Below are 25684 nucleotides of genomic sequence, written 5' to 3' on the forward strand. Positions count from 1 at the left end.
CGAAATCAATAGACTTCTCAACAGATAAAGTACATATCTTAGACTCTCATTCTGTACTTTGCATGTATACCAATACACAGACAAATATGCTTGCTCTTTGTTTCAAATAGTATTTTTGATATGGTTATTATTATTACAAAATTGTGGACTCATACATCTATTCTCTCTTAAGCTCGGTTCTTTATTCTCGTTGGTATCTTACAGATGTTTGTACATACGTCAGCAATGACTGACCCACATAGGCTACCGTTATGGTACCTAGTTTACCTTTTCATATTATGTTTTCATGTTTCATTTTTGTTTGCAATTTCCCCGTCCCCTTCCCTTATTAGAATCAGTCACCCCTTCGTGACTGCATCTCAGGGGCCACCGCACCTTGTTTTATTTTATTATTTTTTCACATTTTGTTTATTAATCAAATTATTGTTTGCATGCACATACGTAGACAGTTTTGTACTCTTCGCGCCAATTCGTCACAAATCTCCTATTTTTACCTTTCCTTTGCAGCTCAAACATCCTTTTATGCACTTCTTCCGAACCACTTTATTTAATGACAGGTAACACTATTGTACAATACAGAGCCGCAATCGGAATTTATTATTGTAATAGCAGGGGTGTTTTAAAAGTGGAAGTGCTTACTCTCTTCAATGTCATATATTTGTTTTTATTTTTCCTAATGTTTTATAAAAAAGGTTTAAAACATCTGAATATAAAGAAAACTTTAGTTGAAAATATTACATATTTACATTTTTGGTTTCAAGTTCTTTATTTGATCCATATGATTTCAGGTGACATTGAATTAAACCCGAGTGCCACAGAGGGTCAAATACACACGTTAGATATATTTCATCTCAATATTAGGAGTATTCGCCACAAAATACAAAGTTTAGAAACTTTTGTCTGGGATTTTGACATTCTTTGTTTTACTGAAACACATTTAGATTCTAATGTTAGTGATAATGATATTTTGTTGAGCGGTTACTATACTACTCACACGGAGGAGGTATTCTCATTTATGTTCCTTTCTATTAAAGCTTCTCGACGTTTCGACCTTGAACCTTCATCAGTTGAGTGTATTTGGTTAGAAATATGTGAACCCACTTGTAACTTCTTTCTTTGTTGCGTATACCGGCCTTCTAATAGTGATAAGTCCTTTTGGAACAAACTCTCGTGGTCACTCGATAAAGTGTCAGATATTTCAAGTAAATTCCTTATTTTAGGTGATTTGAACGTTGACTTCTTAGAAAATACTCGTTTATATCCCATTAGTGATATCATGATGAATTACGACCTCACAAACACTATCCACGAAGCCACGCGAACTACAGACACGACGAACACCCTTATTGACCCAATTTTGAAAAGCACTGACCTTGTGTCTCTCCACTCAGGCGTAATAAACACAGACAATACATTGAGCGATCATAAAGCTACATATATTTTTCTAAAAACGGCTATCATAAAAAGTAAATGTTATATTAGAAAAATTTGGGACTACAAGAATGCGGATATTACAAGACTTAATACTATTATCGAAAATACCGACTGGGATTCAATTATAAGTAATGCTTTTTCTACTGAAAAGGCTACTGAACTTTTTACAGATAAATATCTGGAACTTGTTAGAGAGTGTATACCTGAAAAATCGGTAACGATTAGACCTAAAGACAAACCTTGGTTCGACTCTGACTTACGTATAACACTTACGGAAAAAAAATAGACTTCGACATAAAGCACTCAAAAGTAATTCTCTTCTAGACTGGGATAAATTCAAGCACATTAGAAATAAATTTAACAACATGAAAAAACATGCACTACAAAACTATCATAACAACATTGAATTACAAATCACTGACAACAATATAAACAACACAAAATTATACTGGAAAATTCTTAGGGACACTTTTAAAACAAAACCACTCTCGGAAATTCCTCCTCTACAATACACAGATAGTAACTCTTGTGCTTTTTCTGATGTCGATAAGATTAACTCACTGAATGAATATTTTGCTTCAATCGCCTGTGTTATTGATGATAACTCTGTATTACCTCAAGAAATATTTATGTGTGACAGTATATTTGACAGTATGTGTATTAATGAACAAGAAATAATTGATATACTATCTATTCTTCCTGTAAACAAGGCCATAGGTGCTGACCTTATTAGTCACAAAATGTTGAAAGCTACTAAACTTACCATTGTCAAACCATTATTTCTATTGTTTAATCGCTCACTTAAAGAATCAATCTGTTTTTCCTATTATGTGGAAACAAGCTAACGTTATTCCACTCTTCAAAAAAGATGACCCTTCGGTGTTGTCAAACTATAGACCAGTTTCATTATTAAGTTGTGTTGGTAAGGTCATGGAACGCATTGTATTTAAACATTTATATAACTATTTTCACAGTAACAATATGTTTTATAAATATCAAGCCGGATTTTTACCAGGCCATTCTTCTGTTTTTCAATTATTAGAAACATATGATGATATTGTTAGGAGAATTGATGACGGGAAATCATGTTGCATGGTGTTTTGTGATTTATCCAAAGCCTTTGATCGTGTTTGGCACAAAGGACTTTTATATAAATTAAAAATGTATGGTACTGATGGAAAGATGTATATTTGGTTCAAAAGTTATTTAGCAAATCGGAAACAACGAGTTATGTACAAAAACTTATTTTCTACTAAGGCACAAATTCATGCCGGTGTACCTCAAGGCTCCGTACTTGGACCACTACTATTTTTGATTTATGTGAATGATGTAGCACACAACATGTCAAGTTTTTGTAGATTGTTTGCTGACGATAACTGTTTGCAGTACTCATCAAAATGTATCAAAACTATTGAAAATTGTCTGAATCATGATCTAAATGTTTTAGAAAATTGGTCGAAGAAATGGTTACTAAAGTTCAATCCCTCTAAAACTAAAGTTATATTTTTTAATACGAGAAAAAACTTAGAACCACCGAAACTTATTTTTCAAGATAGTCAGTTAGAATATGTTCAAACTCATAAGCATCTGGGTGTTACATTTTCATCAAACCTTAGTTGGTCGTCTCACATAGAAATTTTACTGAATAACGCTTATAAGAAAATTGGTTTGCTAAAAAAAACTAAAGTTTAAAGCTAATCGTAAAACTCTTTCACTTATGTACACCTCGTTTATTCGGCCACAGTTGGAATATGCGTCAGTAGTATGGGGAGGGTGTCTTGCTTTTGATTCTGAAAAACTAGAGAAACTACAATTGCAAGCAGCCCGAATTGTTACTGGGCTAACTATTTTTGCTTCTAGAGAATCTTTGTATTTTGAAACGGGCTGGGAACCACTTAATGCAAGACGCAAAATTCAAAGGTTAAATATAATGTATAAAATCCATAATAACTTAGTACCTGAATATCTGTTAGACATTGTACCGGATATGCGATGTAATGCATCTGCTTATTATACGAGAAACTCACAAAACTACAATATACCCGTGAGTAGACTGCAAATTTATAAATCATCAGTTGTTCCAACTGTGGTCAATGAATGGAATTCCTTTCTCTTGGATATCAGAGATTCGAGTTCATTATCCTTATTTAAAACAAAATTTCCAATTCTCCAGCAGTAGCTCCTCCTTATTTCAGTTATGGGAAAAGACGTACTAATATTTTACACACAAGACTCCGTCAAAATTGTGCGCTAAACATAGATCTTTATAGATGTAATATTATATCAAGTCCTCTTTGTTCATGTGGGAAAATTGAAGACGCACATCACTTTTTTTCTTTTGTCCTAAGTATGCTACTGTCAGGGAAGAATTTTTTAATAAATTTCTTAGATTTGGCAAAATTCGTATTCTTGACTCTCGTTCCTTACTTTGGGGAGACGACTCACTCAGTGTGGATGAAAATAAATATCTTTTTTCAATTGTTCAAATTTATATTCAAGGTACTGGTAGATTTGAATAAACACAAATCTGATTATTCTTGTTGATAATATCTTTTTTATCTTTATTTATTTATCTAGTTCATCCTTGCAATCATGTAATATTAGATAACTTTGACTTTCTTAGAATTACTACATTTATCAATTATCTACGTACTGGTGTAATTTTTATTGTATAAGTACAAACTGTGACGTATTTGCAATAATATTGTATTTGTTTCTACATATAGGGAGAGGGCGAATTAAGTTTTTATAACTTGTGCCCAATCCCATTGTAATATATAATGCAATAAAAGATGTTCAAATCAATCAAATCAATTCCCATAGAATGGTGAGAAAGTGTTTCTGAATATTTTTATCTTATTTATATGTTTTATGACTTATTTTGGAGAAATGTAATTCATTTATATTATAAGAGTTACCTTCTGCTAAAATGTTTAAAGTACAAAAAAAGATAATGTAAAAATGTTATCGTGATGGAAATACATGTATTGTACTTATGTATTACTTTGGTATAAATTATATTTTTGTTTTATGATCTTTCAGGGCTTTTACATTACGAATGTTATAAAGTCACTGTGTCACGAATTTTATCTAACGAACCAAACAGGAATCTTTGTTTTCGTTAATTATCAAACAAAGTCTGAAACAATTGATAATGTTAATCATGTGATAATGTTTGTTTGTTTGTTGTTTTTTTTTTAGTTTATTTTAAACTGCTGAGCTTCAGTATATATGTTTATTAATGCATCACAAGACAATTTTTTCAACAACCATACATGTATGATTAAAATGCATTTTAGATCAATTTTAACTGGCAAGACTCATGGACTTTTTTCAACCTTATTTAACTCGCTACCTGAATTTATACCCCTATAAACAAACACAGAACGCAAGTTATTGTTTAAATAACCAAGCTTGTATGGACATCATTTTCATACTGAACGATTCTTTGGCCTTGTTATACTCTGTGTTGAGTCAGTTTTCATTTTCTTAAACAGAAAAATATGAATTCCCAAAGATAGTCTATTGTACGAAGTTTTCTAGAAATTCTGAAATGGTTATCTCCAATCAACGGACGTGGTTCCACATCTAAGTAAATTGTTCCTAATGTTGACAAGTTGTGTCGATTTAAAAACGCAAAATATACTTTTATCTTTTTTCAATAGTCAAAAGAAAAAGTTAAACTATTTTTCATGCTAAAATTTTATTTTTGATAAACATATCTATACTTCAAATTTTTCAAACTTTTTTTTACCTCTACCTGAACATAACTTTAACATATACAGGTTTATCGGCAGCTGTATAGCATGCCAATGTTTACAAATGATAAACAAAACCAATTCATGCGCCGAATCAACACCTTTGCTATGTCATAGCACTTTTTTCTCTTCTATTCACTATATATCTCTTTTAACTGTCTTCTGCAGGGGTAAAGTATTATTAAATAATCCTAATGGACAACAAAGCACTTAAAGAAAACAAGTTAAAAATACTATCAGTAAACTGCCAAGGGCTTAATGACTTCCATAAGAGGAAAGATGTTTTTAGAAATCTTAAAATAAAAAACCACAATATTTATTTCTTGCAAGATACACATTTTAGTGAAAAAGATGAAATGTTGATACAATCTCAATGGGGAACTAAATCTTTCTTTAACTCATTCAGAACAAACTCTAGAGGGGTGGCAATTCTTTTAAATAACAATTTTGAATGTAAAGTACATAACATAGATAAAGATGATAGTGGTAATTATCTTATATTAGACACTACTGTTGAAAATATGCACCTTTTACTGGTAAATATATATGGCCCAAATTCAGATACACCAAATTTTTACTCAGAATTAAGGAATAAAATTGACTCTTATCTTAATACACAACATATTATAATTGGAGGTGATTTCAATTTAGTAATGAATAAAGACTTAGACTATATGAATTATAAACATCTGAATAACCCAAAAGCAAGAATAGAAGTTTTGATATTAATGGAGACATTTAATCTTGTGGACATATTTCGGGAAAATAAGGCAAATTTAAAAAGATACACATGGAGAAGGAAAAGTCCTATAAAACAAGCCAGATTAGATTTTTTCCTTATATCTGAAACTCTAACAAATAGAGTACCACATGTACAATTTGAAAATAGCTATCGTTCAGATCATTCCCCAGTAATTCTTGAATTTAAAGTAAATGAATTTATGAATGGGAAAGGCTTTTGGAAATTCAACAATTCCCTATTAGTTGATACAACATATAATAACTCTATAAAAAAATAATTAGGGAAGTAAAAAGACAATATGTTTGTCCTATATACAATATAGATAATTTAGATAATATAAGAAATGAAGATATCCAATTTATAATTGATGATCAACTTTTTATAGATATTCTTCTTACTGAAATAAGGGGTAAATCCATTTCATACTCTGCTTTTAAGAAAAAAAAATCAAATGAAAGAGAAAAGGAATTAGAAAATGAGATTACATGTCTTTAGCAGAACTTCACGGAAAACTCCTTAGATTTATTATCGAACAAACAAGATGAGCTTCTCAACATAAGAAAAAATAGATTAAAAGGTCAATGTATCAGGTCAAAGTCTAAATGGATTGACGAGGGAGAAAAGCCGTCCAAATATTTCATTAACCTAGATACTAGGAACTACATAAGTAAACAAATACCAAATATTGAAAAAGATGATGGGTCGGTTATTTTCGATCAAATGAAAATATTAAAAGAAACTAAATCTTTTTATGAACACTTGTATAAGAAAAGAGAAATTATAAATGAAGAAAGTTTCCATGAAAAGTTAAAAAAAATTAAGTGTCCTAAACTTAATAGTGAAGAGTCAAATACCCTGGAAGGTCCTTTAACTGATACAGAAATTCTGAATTTCCTTAAGAAAATGAAAAATGAAAAAAGTCCTGGCCCTGATGGTTTTACAAGTGAGTTCTTTAAATTCTTCTGGAGAGACTTAGGAATATTTATCACAAGAGCAATAAACCACTCTTTTCAAATAGGAAACTTTTCAGAAATAAATAAACTAGGTGTTATGACATGCATTCCCAAATCTGGAAAACCTAAACAATTTCTGAAAAATTGGCGTCCCATTACTTTACTAAATGTTATTTACAAGCTAGCTTCAGGAAGCTTAGCTGAACGCATGAAAACTATTCTAGATAAATTGATAAATAATGATCAGACTGGATTTTTGAAGGGAAGATTTATTGGGGAAAATATAAGACTTATATATGACCTTATGTATTATACAGAGCATTACAACATACCCGGCCTTTTAATGTTAATTGATTTCGAAAAGGCTTTTGACACCATCTCATGGAGTTTTATCTAAAAAACACTAGATTTTTTTAATTTTGGACCCTCCTTCAAAAATTGGATAAAAACATTCTATAACGGAATTAAGGCATGTGTGATTCAAAATGGTATAATTTCAGAATACTTTTATCCAGAAAGGGGCTGTAGACAAGGTGACCCAATATCTCCATATCTCTTTTTTCTCTGCGCTGAGATTTTAGGAATATTAATTAGAAATGAAAAAGACATCAAAGGTATAAATATTGATGGGGAAGAATACAAAATATCTCAATATGCAGACGACACATCAATTATAATGGATGGTATACCACAATCATATGATGGCATTCTTAGGGTTTTAGACTTTTTTGCACAAGTATCAGGCTTAAAAATAAATTTTACAAAAACAAAAATGGTTTGGATTGGTAGCAAAAAATTTTCAAAGGATGTATTTCATCATTCACGATGGAAACTTAGTTGGAACAATTTAAATTTTGAGCTTCTAGGTATCAAATTTTCAGTTACATTAGATGAAATGGAAGAATTAAATTATTTACCAAAATTGTCTGAAATTAGAAGATTGATAAATCAGTGGAAGTTAAGAAAATTAACACCAATTGGTCGAATTACGATAATCAAGACACTAATAATACCAAAGCTAATTCATTTGATACAAGCATTACCCAACCCCAAAACTGAATACCTAAAAACTTTTGAACATAATATTTTTCATTTCCTATGGGGCTGTAAAGTTCATAAAGTAAAGAAAAGTACAATCATACAAGATTATAATCATGGGGGTCTCAAAATGGTTGATTATGGAAATTTTATCACAGCACTCAAAGCTACTTGGATGAGAAGACTAATTAAAACTGATACAAAATGGGTAAAGCTTTTAGAATCAATTTTGAAAATTAGTATCTCTGAAATATGGAGAAATGGTCCTGATTATTCGTACCTTCTATGTAAAAATTTAGAAAATTCTTTTTGGAAAGAAGTGCTCCTCAGCTGGTTAGAAATAATTGAACAAACACCACTAAGTAAACCCCAAATTATAAATGATAATATATGGCACAATCCCAAAATCACCATAGACAATAAATCAATATTTATCAAAAGTTATGTTAATAAAGGATTTATTTTTGTTAGTGATCTGCTTAATATAGATGGAACATTTAGAAACTTTGATGAATTGAAACACATTAATCCAAAGACAAATTTCATAGAGTATGCAAGTTTAAGAACTGCAGTTACAACCAGACTACATACACAAGATATACACTTATCAAACCTACAGAACACATTACAATATGGACCAATTGTCCCTAATCATATTCTATTGTTTATTAATACTTGTAAAGGTTGTAAATCCATGTACAACATATTATTAGACAAAAAAAGAGAAATATGTACATCAATATCAAAATGGAGAGAAAGGGGTTATAACTATTCACAAACTTCTTGGAGTAGAATTTTTGAACTCCCTTTTAAGTGTAGACAGGAATCAAAACTACATTGGCTGCAATATCAAATACTTCATAGGATTGTCCCTACAAATAAATATCTTTTTAATATAAAAAAAGCAGAATCTGCTGTTTGCACCTTTTGTAAAAAAGATGAAGAAAGTATTAGTCATTTATTTTATGAATGTAATATAGTAAAAGAATTGTGGTGTGATGTTGAAGAGTGGATTTTTACACAGTTTGAAATCTCGATTACATCTGATATTCAATCAGTTCTTTTTGGAAAATACAAAAATAAAGAAAGTTATAAATTTTTTAACCTGATAGCTCTTATTGTGAAGCAATATATTTTTTCATGTAAATATAAAAGTAATCCGACACCAAATTTTTTTTTTGATCGATGTGAACTCTCATATCATTTCATTTGTTTTCAGTATAACATAGTCTATACTTGTATTGTAATCCACCTGCATAATATCTCTCTCTCTCTCTCTCTCTCTCTCTCTCTCTCTCTCTCTCTCAAAATCAGCTTCACCTCATATGAAATATACAAAACTGTACTATTAAGTAGAAATAGTATAAAGACTATGTAATATGTTTATAAAAATGTTACAATCATTATTATGTTACATATGTACATATGTTGTGAAATGAAAAACCTAATATAAAAAAAAAAAAAAAAAAAAAAAAAAAAAAAAAAAACATATCTATACTACTATATTAAAATAAGAGTACTGTCTTTTGTTTTATATATTTTAAACATCATTGGTACTTGAAGATTACCAATTTGTATTTATTTTTTCTCAATCAAGCTTCGTTAATTAATGATCAACGAAAATTCCTCAAAAAATTCCGGAAATCATCTGAATTTTTTGGATTTTACAATCTTGCGCATGCGCATTACATTCACACTAAACCACGGAGACTCTTTATTTTATGTTTCCACAATATCACATTTGCCTGTATAAACTTGGAAACGATAAAACAAATGCGTGTTAATTTTCATTGGAAATTTTTCTGTTCATCAAAGAAAATACGGGAGATAACTCTAACACAGTGCATTTATTTAAAAAAATCCCGAGAGTTTCGAATGTCAACATGGTGTGTAAAAAACGTTGTTGAAATATGTTGAATTCTGCAATTATAGAATTAAACTTTTTAAAGAAAGGTATTTACAGCTTCAACACGGTTTGTTGTGAACAATTTGACTGTTATTTTCAATGCAACTTTATTAATTTTCTCCAGAGAGATAAATAAAATGTTATCTATGTCTCTGTTTTCTCCAAAATCGTTTTTTTGCTACATTACGGGAATATGGGAGGCATTTTAACTGTGGTGAAGGCCTTTCCCGAGACACAGTTAGATTATTCCAACTCAGCAGAGTGTAGTGAAATTAATAGCTGAAACATTATTTTAGGCTTGAAGTTTGGTTATGCAAATGTCAATTATAATAATATACGGTGTTTCGATGTCTCTTTTTTGTAAATGCCAGATATCATATGCAATGTCAACCCGTGCGTGCACGGGTCAAAGTCTAGTATGATATAAAAACAGTGAACAGAAAAAGTTCTATGTACATTCATAACTGAAACTTACATCTCCAGTCAAATTATGTTATTTTCATTCCACTATTAGCATCATGAAAACTGAATCCCGATAAAACAAATCAAATTTATAGACAGTTCAGAATCTGCGCAAAGTTATTTCAAAACTTCTAGATATCCATTATTAATATTTTCATCCTCTTCCTTTGACAGAACATGCGCAGTTGGGGCTTTTGAATATCGTAGACTACTGTTTCTTCTTAAGTCGGAACTCTTCAGGTAGCCTTCGTTATCTTCGATAGTAGCGTAGACACTGTCTTCATTGGTATGACAGAAATCAAGAATGTCTCTGTTTTCCTTTGTTGAATCATGCTTAAGTGTGTCGACAGAAGGTAAATAATTCTGTTGCGTTGTATTTGGAAAAGAATTGCGTCTGAAAAATAAACAAACATTTTCTAAGTCTTTAAAGGACTTTTTCTGTATCTCCATCCTTTAGATTGTGAACCGTTCTCTCGCCTCCTGGGTTCCTTTTCAAGATTGATTATTAAATTTTTATTACATTTCCAAAATAAATTTAAAATCCCCATCGAGCAGCAAACTGGGCTTCGAATGTCATAACCGATGTTAGGACAAACTTGAATCTACTTCGTACCATGTACAGAAAAACGAATCCATAGTTTTGATTAAACTGAGTCTAGTCTTCTGATCTTTTAGAAGAACTTTTTAACAAACATTATGTTATTATTATGACAAATATCATTTATATTGCTAAAGATTAATAAAAAACATATAATTATAGTTTTAAATCCTGTGTACGAAATATAGCAAATTGAGGCCAAAGAAAAGTTACCTTTTTCGTCGTACAATAACCATCAAAGCCAATACCACCAAAACGACAAAAATAACAGCAAGCAATACACTTGCTGCAATTATAGCTGCATTCTCAGCCCCTGTATCTGAACAAAAAAAATGTTTATTTTCTCTTGCCAACAAAAGGATAAATATGATAACAACAAAAAAGCGTGAAAATTGATACATTTAATTTTAATATGTTCAGTATATACATACATGTATTCTTTACAAGGTTTGGTCACATTGATACCATTGGTGTTTTTTTAAGTTTTGTAGAATTGAAACAATACAGAAAAACAAATATTTTGTGGGTTTTTTTTATATCTTCTATCTATTTGAAGAGTTGCAAACACAATTCAAACTTTATATACTTTTAAAAAGAACTTTGTTTTTTTTTTAAACTAAATGAATGCAAAAGTACAATTAATATTTCTATTGAAACAATCATCTAAAGATACTTTAAAGATTGTTGGCACTCACCCGTTGACGATTCTTGTGCTGGTGACGTATTTGTATTTGGTGACGTATTTGTATTTGGTGACGTAGGTATACTTGGAGTGACAACAAGTTCTCCGTCATAACAGACCAAAAGCAGTTTGGGTCCTAATAACAAAATGGTTAAATGATGCCAAATATTCAGAATTGAGAGTTGTTTTCTTGCATAAAAAGTTCTTTTTATTTATAAACAGGCTTACATTTTAAAAAGTATATCCAGTATTATATTATTACTTGTTTTCCCTTGGACTGAAATGTCACATTTTCATTGGTTTAAACATAGCACGTGATTGCCTCATATATCTCTATATTTGTTCTGTGAGAAATAATATTTAAGAAATAAACAACGTTATTTAGTGAACATGGCGTTATGAATAGCAATTGCTCTGTTGGCATATTCCATGATGCGCGCTAGCGCATCATGGAAAATATGCCAGCAGAGCAGTTGCTATTCATAACGCCATGTTCAATAAATAATCGTTGTTTATTACTTATATTTGCATTTTACCACTCGCAAATACCCTGTATTAGCCTAGACCTTGACATTTAGCTCTTACATCAAAAGTAAGCATTCAGACTGTAATGTATCTTTTTAATTCACATAGATTTGTTAACAGAATCAATGATATGTTATAACAGTAATTCCTTTAAAATGTTATCAAAAACATGTTTTAATATTACATGTAAATACGTTAATTTTAATGGAGTTGGAGAAAAACACATGATGTATCGTATAGTGGTTTAAATCTATAACGTCATGGAAAAGTATATATAACGTTACACCTTTATGACGTCATAGTATACTGACAGAGCAATTGCGATTATAGAGAATTCTACTACAGTTATTGCCGAGATCAAAGAGATGCCGCGGACATTATTCTCCAATATACCACGAACGTCATCAGTAAATTATCAGATCAGAAATACCTATTTGTCTCGCACTGATCATGAAAATACAAATTCAAACCGTAATTTTTTTAAAACCATGTCAATTTCACGTGTTAGTTCCAGTCAAAAGGATGTGTATTGCCTCAAATGTTTATTTTTAAGAGATCAATGCGGCTGTTCCTAGGACCTCCCTAACACATAACACTGTGCCGGATAATTATGCCAGTGCCAAGGTGGCATTTTTGCACCCGCTTAAGATGCAGTTTCGGAAAAATCCATGTAATCCAAATGATAGACCATTGTCTAGAGAGTATATAACCACTTTTGTTTTTAGTGTGTTTCACCTGACAGGTGAGATATTTACCTTTAAAAATTAATATCCCATCGGAAAATGATAATTCCCATAGGAGAATTGACTCTCCTACAGGAAATATTGACAATCCTATAGGATTTTTTAAAAGTCCTGTAGGAATTATATTCCCTATAGGAGAATGGTAATTCCTGTAGGAATTTGATTCAGACATGTAGTTTTCCTATAGGATATTAAGTTTTCCTATCGGAATTGAAATTCCTATAGGAAGTTCTTTTATTCCGATAGGAAATTTCAAATTACCTATAGGAATATTGATTTTCCTATGGGAAAAATTATTTTCCTATAGGAATTTATTTTTGAAAGGTAAATATCTTACCTGACAGGTGAGATACACTGATAACAAAGGTGGTTGTTAACTCTTTAAGCAATGGTCTATCATGTGGCATATTTGAATTTTTCGATATATGCAGCTTAAGCGGATGCAAAAATGCCACCTTGGCACTGGCATAATTATCCGGCACAGTGTTACATTTTCACTGCATGTTTTTACATAAAATATATCACGTGTAGTAGTAATAATCGTATTAAATTGCCCTTAAAATATTAGGAACATGATTCAAAGATATTTTATAAATAAGTGAAGAGTATAAAAAATCCAAAGAAAACGTCTGTCGTCTGCATGTGATTCCTTTGATCGATACACATGTAAACATTACTAACAAAACCGTTGGGGTTACACGGAACAGCCGTCAAAATGACCTAGATCGTCTCTCTATAGAAGAAACGATCTGTAGAAATAATGGGCTGTTAGAAGAATAGAAATAAAGTTCTTGTTATCGTGAATGTTGCAGGATAACCTCCTCGGTCTCGAAATGTTGTTTGAAATATAAAAGCCTCGGCTAACGCCTCGGCTTTTATATTTTAAAACAACATTTCTCGACCTCGGAGGATATTCTGCAACATTCACGAAAACTCGTACTTTATTTCTTAAATAATTGCAGCTCCTCCGTATGGGCTTACAGTGGGAAAGAACAATGGAAATGCAAATATTAGGCAATATGGCCGTCATTGGTCGACGCTTCGCTTACGCATTTCGACATTTCATAGTATTTTATACATAAACTGCATGCCGTAAGTTCTTAAAGTATTTGGAGTAGTTGCCCTTTGAAATTCTTTAAAATTAGAGTAGTTGCCCTTAGAATATTGACGTCACATTGTTTTGTCTGGAGCAGAACAAAATGGCAGCGTCGAAATTTGCTCAAATCTCTGCAGAGGAAAGGGAGAAAACATTTAAAATTGAATAGCAACAAAACATTGTAAGTAAACATGGGTGAAGCAAAGATTTTGAAAGAGTATTTGTAAGGTGAGATTAAAAATTTTGAAGAGTTTAAATGAGTTAAATTGGACGAGATGTAAGGCATCTTGTACATGGCTTTGCGTAGATCATCGCTATTCGTGAATAAATATGTCGCTTGAAAGTCCTCGAGAAAACAAAACAAATGAGTAAGCAAAGCGGAGGCCAATGACGGCCATATTCTACTATTATTTCTCAACGAACAAATATAGAGATATATGAGGCAATCACGTGCTATGTTTAAACCAATGAAAGTGTGACATTTCAGTCCAAGGGAAAACAAAGGCTAATAATATTTCAATAAAAAAAATATTTAAGCATTGAATCATTATTTTTTGAAAGATATAGTCTCATAACTGCAGCGGTGTGTTCATACAAATTTTCATAACGCGCCAGCGCGCGTTACTGAAGTTGTATGCTCACATACATTACTTGACATTACTTCATCCCATTATCTTTATATAGACATCGTTGTGCCCCGCTGAAAGAATTTCAAAACACTTCAAAGTTAAATAAACTCTTAAGATATATTAGAAAAAAATGCAGATCTACCACAAAAATAGAGCGAGTATTCCGTTCTGCCGTGAGTGTTGGCGACTGTTGAAAAAGATACATTCCCCGTTTCATTTTCTTCAGTTAGGAAAAAGTAGGTAGGAGGACTCGAACAATCAATCATTCTCTTGGATTGGAAATCCAGAATCACTTGACTTTTACAATCGTCCGTTTGGGGTACACGGTTAGTCGATATTGTGATGAATTTTTTCTGCTCCACTGTGAGACTACACCTACACTTCACGGCTTGTGTGTAAGATCTGATGTTCAGCTGGATGTATGTACCTCTAACTTGGCCCGCGGAACACACCGATAAACCTAAAGAATTTAAATGTAGAATGTTACATGTATCTGATAAGATAGATAAATGTTATCATATTTTTATAATTATTTTTTGTATCACGATATATATAGTCAAAATTCACTTAACTCTCTTTTGATATATCGATATGATTTATATGCTACAAAAAACCCAAAGGTAACCGTGTAACAGAACACTCCAAGACAAGCATCACCTCTATATGAGACCACCTTTTTCATATTTTATGAAAATCATATTTAATGATCTTGTATCATATGATATAAAATCAAATCAGATGACATGAAATTTGATTATATGAAATAATAATGTATCAGCATATGATGCTATTATTATTATTTTATGTAATATGATACAATATTGTTTCATATGATATTGTATCATTTATGTTGGTATACATGTAAATCTTTTAAATGTTTTCTAATAAATAAAATAAAAACTTACTCTCAGTTGTATTTGATTCACATAGCGTGTCCACTGAAAGAAAATAAAGAAGTTAAAGGGGAAAGATCGAAATTTTCGTCAGTCTTTTATTTTCTAGTTCTATTGTTTAAACTGCTTTATTAATGCATTTCTAATGATCAACCAAAATTTGAATGTCAGTCGTAGAGTTTTAGCAAGATTCTTTTTTATGTGAATATTTCATAACTAGGCTTGTGTCATGTTTTCGTTTACATTGGTTCAATATACCAGTAAAGCTTTTCACGCAAATTCTTCCACCATAAATGCGTGACTATGCCCCTTTCATGCATTTAATTTTTCTTTCAGACGACCAACATTATTTCATTTTTGATTGAAAGAAAATGTTGTAGCTAAGCATACGGTATTGCAACCTATTAAGGCGAAAGTACGATATGAAAATACAAGTAGTTTTTAAAAAGACTCCAATAACGACAATTAGTCGGAACTAAGTCAAAAGTATAACGAGTTGTATGTAGTAAGTCAATCGTACTTACTACAAAATAAGAAAAAATCATAAGTTGTAACTGGCTGTACAAGAAAGAAATATTTAGTCGACAGTTCTTAACTCGTACTTACAAAGTGACTCTGTCACACGTCTCGACTTCTTGCACTGTAAATGTTTTTGAATTTTGTGTGTGTGTGTAAATCGATTGTATAACTTAATCATGCGCGGATCTAGAGGGGGGTCTTGACCCCCCCCCCCCTGCAAAATTGAAATTTCTTTAAATTAACATTATAAAATTACCAAAAATATGTCTCAGACCCCCCCCCCCCACAAACTCAAATAATGGTAGGACCCTCGCCTCGCCCCCCCCCCCCCCGAAAAAAAATCTGGATCCGCTCATGTTATAATCAATTAACTGATGACGTATTTCGACATATTATGTAGTACGCACTGTTTAATTTCGAACAATGCGACATTGTTGATTTGATTTGAACATATTTTTATTGTACAAAAATACAATTGGGATTGGGCACAAGTTCCATAACTTAGACCGCCCTCTCCCAATACAAAGATATAATACAATATACTAGTATGTGTGTACAACATAAATAATGGTCAGTGGATAGAATGGCAGTATACATATATGCAATTGACATGTATATAATTAACAACGGTGTACTAGTAGTTATACGATCAGTTAAATCTTTCAGTATTTTTGATAAAATTATAAACTAATGTAAATAAATGCTTGTTTTCATTGTCACTAATTGCACTGTCACCCCAAAGTAAAACATGAGTATTGACAATGTTAAGATTTACAATTTGAAAAACGTCATTAAATAGAACATTTCTAGCATCTTTATATTTATTACATGTAAAAAAAATAATGGTAAGTATCTTCGAGCTTACCACACGAACAGAGTGGACTGTTGATAATATTACATCGAAATAAATCATTATTTAGTACACAATTGTGACGAAGTCTAGTATGAATAATATTCAAAAATCTATCCCCATATGTAAAAAAAATTAGGTCTAGTTCTACATGTAAGTACATTTTCATTTTTGACAGAAACATGTATTTTTTCCTTAAAAATGCGAACAGAGTCGCTTCCACGGACATCCGTTGAAAGCGCATTCCATTCATCGACAACAGTAGGAACAAAGTTTTAACGAAGATTTATACAATTCTAAACGACATTTTGGTATAGAGTAATTATGTGCATTTCTGGTAGAATAGTTAGATACATTAGCACGCTTATTTGGAAAAATATCCATTACATAACTGGGTGAAAGGTTTCGGTCAATTTTATACATTGTTTTTAGCCTGGATATTTTCCTTCTACTATAAAGCGTTTCCCACCCTGTTTCAAAGTAAGAGATTCCCGAGATGCAAAAATAGGTAAACCTGTAACAATTCTTGCTGCAATCAACTGTATTTTTTCTAATTTGTCAGAATCATTAATAGAACATCCGCCCCATACATCAGATGCATATTCTAACTGAGGCCTTATAAATGAAGTATATAATAGTGACAGTGATTTTCTGTTGAGTTTAAATTTAAGTTTTTTCATTAATCCCAATTTCTTTTGAGCATTTGCTATAATAGAATTTATATAAGATGACTAGGAAAGGTCCTCAGAAAATATAACACCTAAGTGTTTATGGGTGGGTACAAATTCCAAATCGCATCCTTGAAATTTTATCGTAGGGGTTACTGTGTTAGGTTTATTACTAAAATAAACAGCCTTAGTTTTTGAAGGATTAAAATTTAAAAGCCATTTCTTAGACCAAACTTCTAAAGTTAAAAGATCCCGATTAAGATAAGATTCCATATCGTGTACATTGATTGCAGCATGTTGAAGGCTATTATCATCTGCAAAAAGTCTGCAAAATGTTAACATGTTATCTGCTATATCGTTTACATAAATAAGAAATAACAATGGACCAAGGACAGAGCCTTGAGGCACTCCGGCATTAATAGACTTAATAGACGACAACACTGCTCGATACATAACCCTTTGCTTTCTATTTACAAGGTAACCATTAAACCATTTGAACATACTTCCAGTAATACCGTAGGTATGGAGTTTAAATAATAATCCTTTATGCCAAACGCGGTCAAATGCTTTTGACAAGTCGCAAAGAAATTGTTGGACATTGTTGGAATCTTCACTATTCGTTCCGTGACTCTGCATTGCACAGTCAAATTCGGGTCGCACAGCTTTAAAAGGTATTTTTAATGACACCCCACAAGTAAGAAATGTAGAAATATAGCCGCTCCGTGGGATTATAATTTGTTAATTGGCGTTAAAGTTCAAAAATTCGACAATTTTATCTATATTGTAGTCAATGGAAGTTACAAGTCAACACTGACAAAACAAAAATTTTAATTTTTTCAAAAGGCCCTCTACCGAAAAATGTGTTTTATTACAATAAGGTTGCTATAGAAAAATTAAAAACCTGGGTATAATCTTTTCCAGAACAGGATCATTTGCTAAAGCTAAAAAACGTTTGTGTGAACAGGTACAGAAAGCAATGTACAGTGTTATTAGAAAAATAAGACAATTTACCTGTCGATTGTCAGTTTGACTTATTTGATAAAATTGTAGTCCTAGTGTTATTGTATGGGTGCGAAATTTGGGGTTACGAAAATATAGAAGTTATTGAATGTGTACATTTGAAATTTTTAAAATATGTTTTTAACTTAAAAAGTAGTACACCATCCTATATGGTTTACGGGGAAACAGGTCGTTTCCCTTTATGTATCAATGTATATACCAGAATGATTTCCTACTGGTCAATTTTTTTTACAAACTCTGAAAGCAAAATTGTATCTGTTTTATATAAGTTTTTGGTCTTGCAATATCAAAGGGGAAATATGTCAAACTCTTGGATTGTATGTGTTAAAAATATTTTAGATATGTGTGGTTTTTCAAATATTGGGTATGAACAAAACATTGTAAATGTAAAGTGGATTTCTACAATTGTAAAACAAAGGTTATAAGAACAATATATCCAAAAATGGTCAAGTGAAATTAATGACTCGTCAAAAGGGCAAAGAAAGTGAGCGCACAAGATTGTATATTTGCAGGAATTCTCGACACGAATAAATTGTGATTTAAATGTCTATAACCTCGAAAGGCTATGTCATAATATATTATGTTGAGAGTAGAAGTACATGGCTATTCCGGTTATTAAAAAACTCACAAGCTTTCAAAAATGACAATGAGAGGTAAACCGATAACTAGTTATATTGGAAATGTTAATTCAAACATATTTTAATGAAGTTATATTATGTATATCCTAAAAAAACTAGTAATAAGAAAAGAAAATGGTGTTCATACAGCAGATCTAGAAATCAATAACGACAAATTAAAATATACCGGTATATTATAATTCAACATTATGTTATAATAACAAACATTTAAAGCAAAAGAGTTTTAATTTAAAAAAAAAAAGACCACCAGTTGGATTTGAAATCAAAACACTGCATGTTTGTATTCACTAATCCAGTACGAAACCACTGAGCCATGCGAGACTTGTCAATATGCGATGTAAAGTACTGTTTGGAACAACACTGTCATATCATTGGACTTTGTTTTTTATCCTTCAAAAAATAATTTTAAAAAGTACATATTTAGTCATCTCTGGGTCATCTCTCCATCTTTTTTTAAAAAGCGACTTTTTTAATGTTGAAATGTGTTATCTTTACACGTTTCAAATTTGTGGAGAGAAGACCCAGAGACAACAAAATCATTTAAAAACAGTTGTAAATAAGTAGGATTTTACATAAATTGCATCGTGTTGCTATATTTAGACCCATATTATGATAAAACCTTTTGCATTACAAATATTTTTCCACTCATTCCACATCCAACAGAAACCAAATAACGGTTATAATTCGAAAAATGTGTAAAATTAATTGATGAAATTTTCACTCTCCTTGTGTGCCCAGATTCCTGCCGAATGTACATCTTAAGGATGACGTTTACTCAGAATGAAAAAAAAATCCACTGATGATAATGAAAAACCAACTATTATGTGTTATAGACCTTACATGGTTGTGTAATTCTTCTCTTACAAAAAAGTAGGTCAATGACCTACTTTTTGAGTTAATGGCCATTGAATATTTTTTGAAAATTTGAGAAAAATCCATAAAAACTTTAGACTATGATTGAGATTTTCTTAATTGTGAAAATAATACAAATTGCTTAACTCTTTAACAAATGAAATACAGTTTATGAATGGTAGTGACATTAAATAGATACAAAGCATTAAGTTTTCATTCACAATTTTTAAAGATATTCTAGTCCGAATTTCCTCTATCAGTTTTCAAATTACTACCCATTTTTGATTCAATATTACAAAAAAATGAATGATGAAAATGCTAAAACATTATTAGTACTAAACTAAGCATATTGAGTTTTCTCTGCTGGCATAAAATTTATATGAGGTAAATGATCAAAATTTTGAGATATGGTGTCTTGTATCATTTTTAAGCATTTTTCAATATTTTTGTAGTGTGTGCCATGTGATTATCTAAACGAAAAAGCAAGATAAAACCAACAAAAAATAGGCAAAATTACGTTAACTAACAAATAAAATCTTAACTTTAAATATTATAGTACTGCCAAAAATATTTCAGTGGAAAACAAATTCTGAAAAATTTAGTCCGAATTTCCTCTGTTTCGCTAAAAGTCAAGCTTTGTCAGAGCCTAATTCCATAATTTAGTAAAAATATCGATTGTTATGTCAATAATAATTCATTTCATAAATACTTTTTGTATTTAAAACAAATTTTACTCATGAAATTGAACTTTTTAACAATCCGGATTTGAGAACTCAAACCGTGAGTAAACAACGTCCTTAAGCGCTCACTTTCTTTACTATAGCTTTGAATGATTTATTTTTGACGTCGTCGTGTCAATAACTGCCGTCAGGTGAGCAGACACAATGAATAACGCGCGTTAGCGCGTTATGATAATTTGATAATATTAATGATAATTATAATATTAATGATAATTTATAATATTAATGATAATTATAATATTAATGATAATAACTCTCACGACGACGTCAAAAATAAATCATTTAATGCTTATATTTACATTCCCTTACTGAAGAAATCAATTGTTTACTTAAATAAATCGATATAAAGTGCAGATTACGAGGGAGTGAATAAGTAACAGCAAGAACAGCTGTTTTGTAAAACCGGTTTAGACTGGTTTTCACATAGACTGTTTGATATAATAGTCTGTCCTCCATTATTATACTTTTTCTTATCTTCATTGTATATATTGTATATTTATGCTTATTTACTATTTATCTACTACTTATCTATTCATTTATACAGTGTACCTCTGACTTTTGAACTGTATATAATGATTGACCTCATGTACCATTCCATGGTGTGAGCGAAATAAACTGAAAATAAACTGGGGGGGGGGGGGGGGGAACACAGACTGTACAATTTGTAGACTGATAACACAAAAGTGACGCTATCTTTCAGCCAATCAGATTGCTTCAAATTCAGCATTAAAACTGAGGGGCTCCCCATGGGGAAAGCTGTGCATGTTAAAATAATGTCGTTTATATCTACAGATTAAAAGTACATTCGTCTGCATAAAACTATTTATAATTATAAATTGCATTTATACTTTTATCTACATTTCACGGTTTCAGAGTTTTAAATTGTTTTGCAGTATTGAAAATTGTTTTCAGTATTGAAAACAGTCAACGAGGCAGAACGATTAAACTTTACAGCACCAGGAAGTTAAATTAATAAAGCTTCAAAGGTCAAGTCTCTTGTAAAATTTTGATGATGTGTAAAGTACCTGGGCTTTCCACCCCACCCCCGCCAAAAAAATAAACAGAAATGTAAAATTATTCCAAAGCTATATATAAGGTATGAATCTAATGATACATTTGAATTGCAACAAAAAATAGATATATCCTATGAATGTTTTTTTTTTTTGGAAGGGGGGGGGGTAGCTTTGTTGTTTGTTTTTTGTTGTTGTTTTTTTTTTTTGGTTTGTCTCTGGTCTATCCCTATAAATTATATGTTCCCCCATGTAACCTAATTTGAACATATTTTATTATGCACATAAACATCAGAAGAGACAGAATTAAGGTATTGCCTATGTAAGCCTTCTCCATAAGGTAAAAGGTAGGTACAAAAAATGTAATGCAAATCCATGTATAAATACAGCTGTAAAATAAGTAATAAAATGCACAAACTTCCAAATAGAATAGCAATTTGCAGCTTTATGATCATAGGTGAAAAGAATATACATGAATAAAATCGGAATAATCAATGAAATCATGCATGTGCCACTGGTTCAGACAAAATCTGAATTTACATCTATGTATGGCACAGTTGAATTGATTTTACTGAGATATGCATCTTTGTGTACTACACAGTTTCATATGAAAATAAACGAAAGGTTCTTTGAAACTACGGTGATCGCAATTGGCGAAAAAAAGTCATAGGAAAGGAAAGTAAAAGTCGGACTATTATGAATATATGACTTCGGTTTGTAGAGCTATCGAGGCGTCTATTATTATTCTAAGGGGAAAAGGCAATAGAATATGTAATAAAAATCATGCGCAAAAAAGTTTATCAGGTTTTATTTATATAAATGTTCAACAATTGATAGTGGTTGGCACTTTGGCATAAATTGATTTCAACCTAAATCTGTTTCTAATCATTTTAACACAACAAAAGACATCGTCGCATATATAATCACATGTATCTGTACGTAAATTTATTATTTAATTAAAACATATTTTATTGCATTATATATTACATTTGGATTGGGCACAAGTTATAAAAACTTAATTCGCCCTCTCCGTACATGTTGAAAAACAAATACAATATCTTTGCAAATTTATACGTCTCAGTTTGTACTTATGCAATAATAAATTACACCAGTACGTAGATATTTGATAAATGTAGTTATTTTAAGTAAGATAATGATATCTAATATTAGTATTACATGTATGCAAGGATGAACGAGATAAATCAATAAAAATGAGCAAAATGTTATCAACAAAAATACTCAGATTTAAATTTATGAGAAGCAAATAAGGTATCATTTTGATTAAATGTGCATGCATAGTATATACACTACATTAAGATGTATCTCTTAACAAGAAATTAACGTAAATTTTTGTTTGCAGCTTTACAATTTTTATCATTTTTTTTTATTAATTTACACTGTAACTAATCAGATGCGACAAATACAGGTACAATGCGAAGTAATGAATAAACTTTTAAGCAAGCTATGTAATTTTTATATGATAGATCATTCAAATAGGGCAACAATTCATCTATAATTTACTCTTTTGAGTATATCTCAATATGTCTCCCCCTTTATCAATTTTCTACATACATTCAGTATATACATACCTCCAATGCAGAATCTTGAAATAAACACAACCTTCAGCATAAATAATCCAAACCTGGGAGCCATTTTCTCTTTCCCTAACTTTCTCGCCTGAATAATTGTATGGGGATTTACCCTATTTTTACTCAAAATATTTCAATTATCGCTACCAAGCTGTGTATTTAAATCGTTCTACCCGTTCAGTACAGACACACTGTGGACTCTTGATGCCCGCAGGCTATTTTGATCATTATAGCAAGCACAGCTCAGTGGGTAGACCTTTTGACCGAGAAATTTTCCCGAAAAAATTTTTTTCCCAAAAAAATTTTAAATTTCAAATTATTGTTCTTTTAGCTCAATTTTCTATTCAATTTGTAATTTATTTTCTTAAATTATACAACATTATATAAACATTGTTACATGTAATATTGTTTACTTTCTACATGTCAACAGAAACGCACGACATGAGCTTCGTTAACCTATAAGGAAACATACTGTAGTGTAAGGGTGATTTATGGTTTCTCGTACATTTTAGCTCTCATGTGTTAATTTAGACTTTTCCATGGAACGTTTGAGTGAGATATAACGTACAGCTCTTTCTAACTCCCTATAATCTTTAACTTAAAAAATGAAAGAACACAAAATTGACAAAACAGTATAAAGAAAGTAATTACCAAGCAGTAATTGAGTAGCTTGTGACATTCACACAGCATGTACAAAGGGGTTACTTAAAATAAAGGATCATGTCAAAAAACATATAAATGACAAGTATGTCAATTAAAAGATTATGTGTGACTTTGCCTCAGGTAGAATTAAGGCTATGTGGGATATAGATAAGCACATTGTAAGTCAAATTAATTCAATTCAGTTTATTCACTCAACCCATGAAATGGTACATGAGGTTAAACAGAATTAATTTTACATGTACAGTTCAAAAATCAGAAGTACATTTTATGAGTTAATTGATTAGGCAGTAAAAATCGTAAATAAGCATAAATATACAATATGTACAACGAAGAAAGAAAGGAGAAAAAAGAAGAATTATGGAGGACAGACTATTATATCAGACTATATACACGTATTTTGTTAAATAAAAACGTTTATCCATGCGCGGATCTAAGGGGATAGGGGTCCGGAACCCATTCACCCTTGGACACTTTTAACTTATCAAATTCAGTCACATAGTAAATTTATTGAAATGTAGTTCTCGGTTTACAAATCCCTAAGACCCACTGCTTCGAGAAAAATATTCAGGATCTGTGCATGGTTTTTTTTTTTTTTTTGTAAACGCAGCTTTCCAAATCTTCCGAAAGATACAACTTCATACTCGCGTATGAGTATGCCCCTTTTATGTGGCCCGCTCCCCAGCACCTTAAAATATTCAGTGTCACTGGCTCAGCGTCCTTTACAAATATTCAGCTGATTCTTTAAAATCAAAATTTGTGATAAATTGTCGTGCACAAGTTTAGATGTTCAAGAAGCTATAGTTTTGTATTGAGCATCTGCATTGTGTTCGAAAACTTCATATTTTAAGTTACTGGGTGAAACTGATATCATTGTATGCCAGGGATTTATTGGACACTGTTAGACGAGTTGCTCATCGACTATTTGTTACACAATTATCATTTGCATTGTGTGGAGTTCACGTTAAAGCATGTAGTTCTACTGAACAATTGACCAGGGAAAGTTTTTAAAAATTCTTTCAATTAGTAAAGGCGTCTTCTTATAAGACAGTCCTGAAAAATAATTCAAAAAACATTTTTTTTTCGTTCGTTATTAGTAAAGCCTAGGGGAACATTTCGAACTGTGAATGGCTTTTTATTATTTAATTAGTTTTTAAGTGCTCATAATGTATCTAACTTTGAATTTGTTTGTTTTGTATAATAAACAGTTCTATTTGCATTGGATTTTAAAGCAATTTTTCTCTCTCTTGACTGATTAAATCGGTGTTTTGTCGAATGATTGCATCTCCAATATGAACTGTATTTCCCTAAACCATTCCCAGCGTTAATGCTTACCATGCAACGTGCATATTGTTTGATGTTTAATGTATTGAAAAAAAAATTGAACCATGTTTAATATTTTCTCACCAAACACGAAATGAAAGAGAGAGACAGAGAAAATTATAAAATGCAGAAATGGAAAAATGGGGAATAATACTATAATGAAAAATGGGGGGGGGGGGGGGGCATAAGGCTTTAATATTTACATGTACTGTTAAGTTACATATGTAGGCTACATGTAGTACACTGTTAAATACAATCGTACATTCTAAAATATTTCTTTGTATTTTTTTTAAGATATGAACTTGGTAAAAATATAACACATTTTCTTCGAAAGATACTAACCGATCGTACCCAAA

At 31.1% G+C, this 25684-nt stretch overlaps 2 protein-coding genes across 3 annotated transcripts; one reads left to right on the forward strand and one right to left on the reverse strand.

Annotated features, from left to right (window-relative positions):
- Positions 1-7947: 7947 nt before the first annotated feature.
- Positions 7948-9149, forward strand: LOC136271404 (uncharacterized). The gene is made up of 3 exons (XM_066071382.1): positions 7948-8568; positions 8740-9112; positions 9145-9149. Exons 1-3 carry the CDS (start codon positions 8056-8058, stop codon positions 9147-9149), a joined length of 891 nt encoding a protein of 296 aa, XP_065927454.1. The 5' UTR covers positions 7948-8055.
- Positions 9150-10259: 1110 nt separating this feature from the next.
- Positions 10260-23551, reverse strand: LOC117691347 (uncharacterized). Of its 2 annotated transcripts, none has more exons than XM_066071214.1 (6): positions 23346-23551; positions 15472-15504; positions 14709-15026; positions 11587-11709; positions 11105-11204; positions 10260-10687 (listed from the first exon to the last, which is right to left on the reverse strand). In XM_066071214.1, exons 1-6 carry the CDS (start codon positions 23407-23409, stop codon positions 10411-10413), a joined length of 915 nt encoding a protein of 304 aa, XP_065927286.1. In that variant the 5' UTR covers positions 23410-23551; the 3' UTR covers positions 10260-10410. The 2 variants fall into 2 exon arrangements, with proteins under 2 accessions (XP_065927286.1, XP_065927285.1); XM_066071213.1 differs by having other exon boundaries at positions 11105-11210.
- Between the last annotated feature and the right edge of the window lie 2133 nt (positions 23552-25684).

The sequence above is a fragment of the Magallana gigas genome, chromosome 9 (assembly GCF_963853765.1).
Source record: "Magallana gigas chromosome 9, xbMagGiga1.1, whole genome shotgun sequence".
Taxonomy (NCBI): domain Eukaryota; kingdom Metazoa; phylum Mollusca; class Bivalvia; order Ostreida; family Ostreidae; genus Magallana; species Magallana gigas.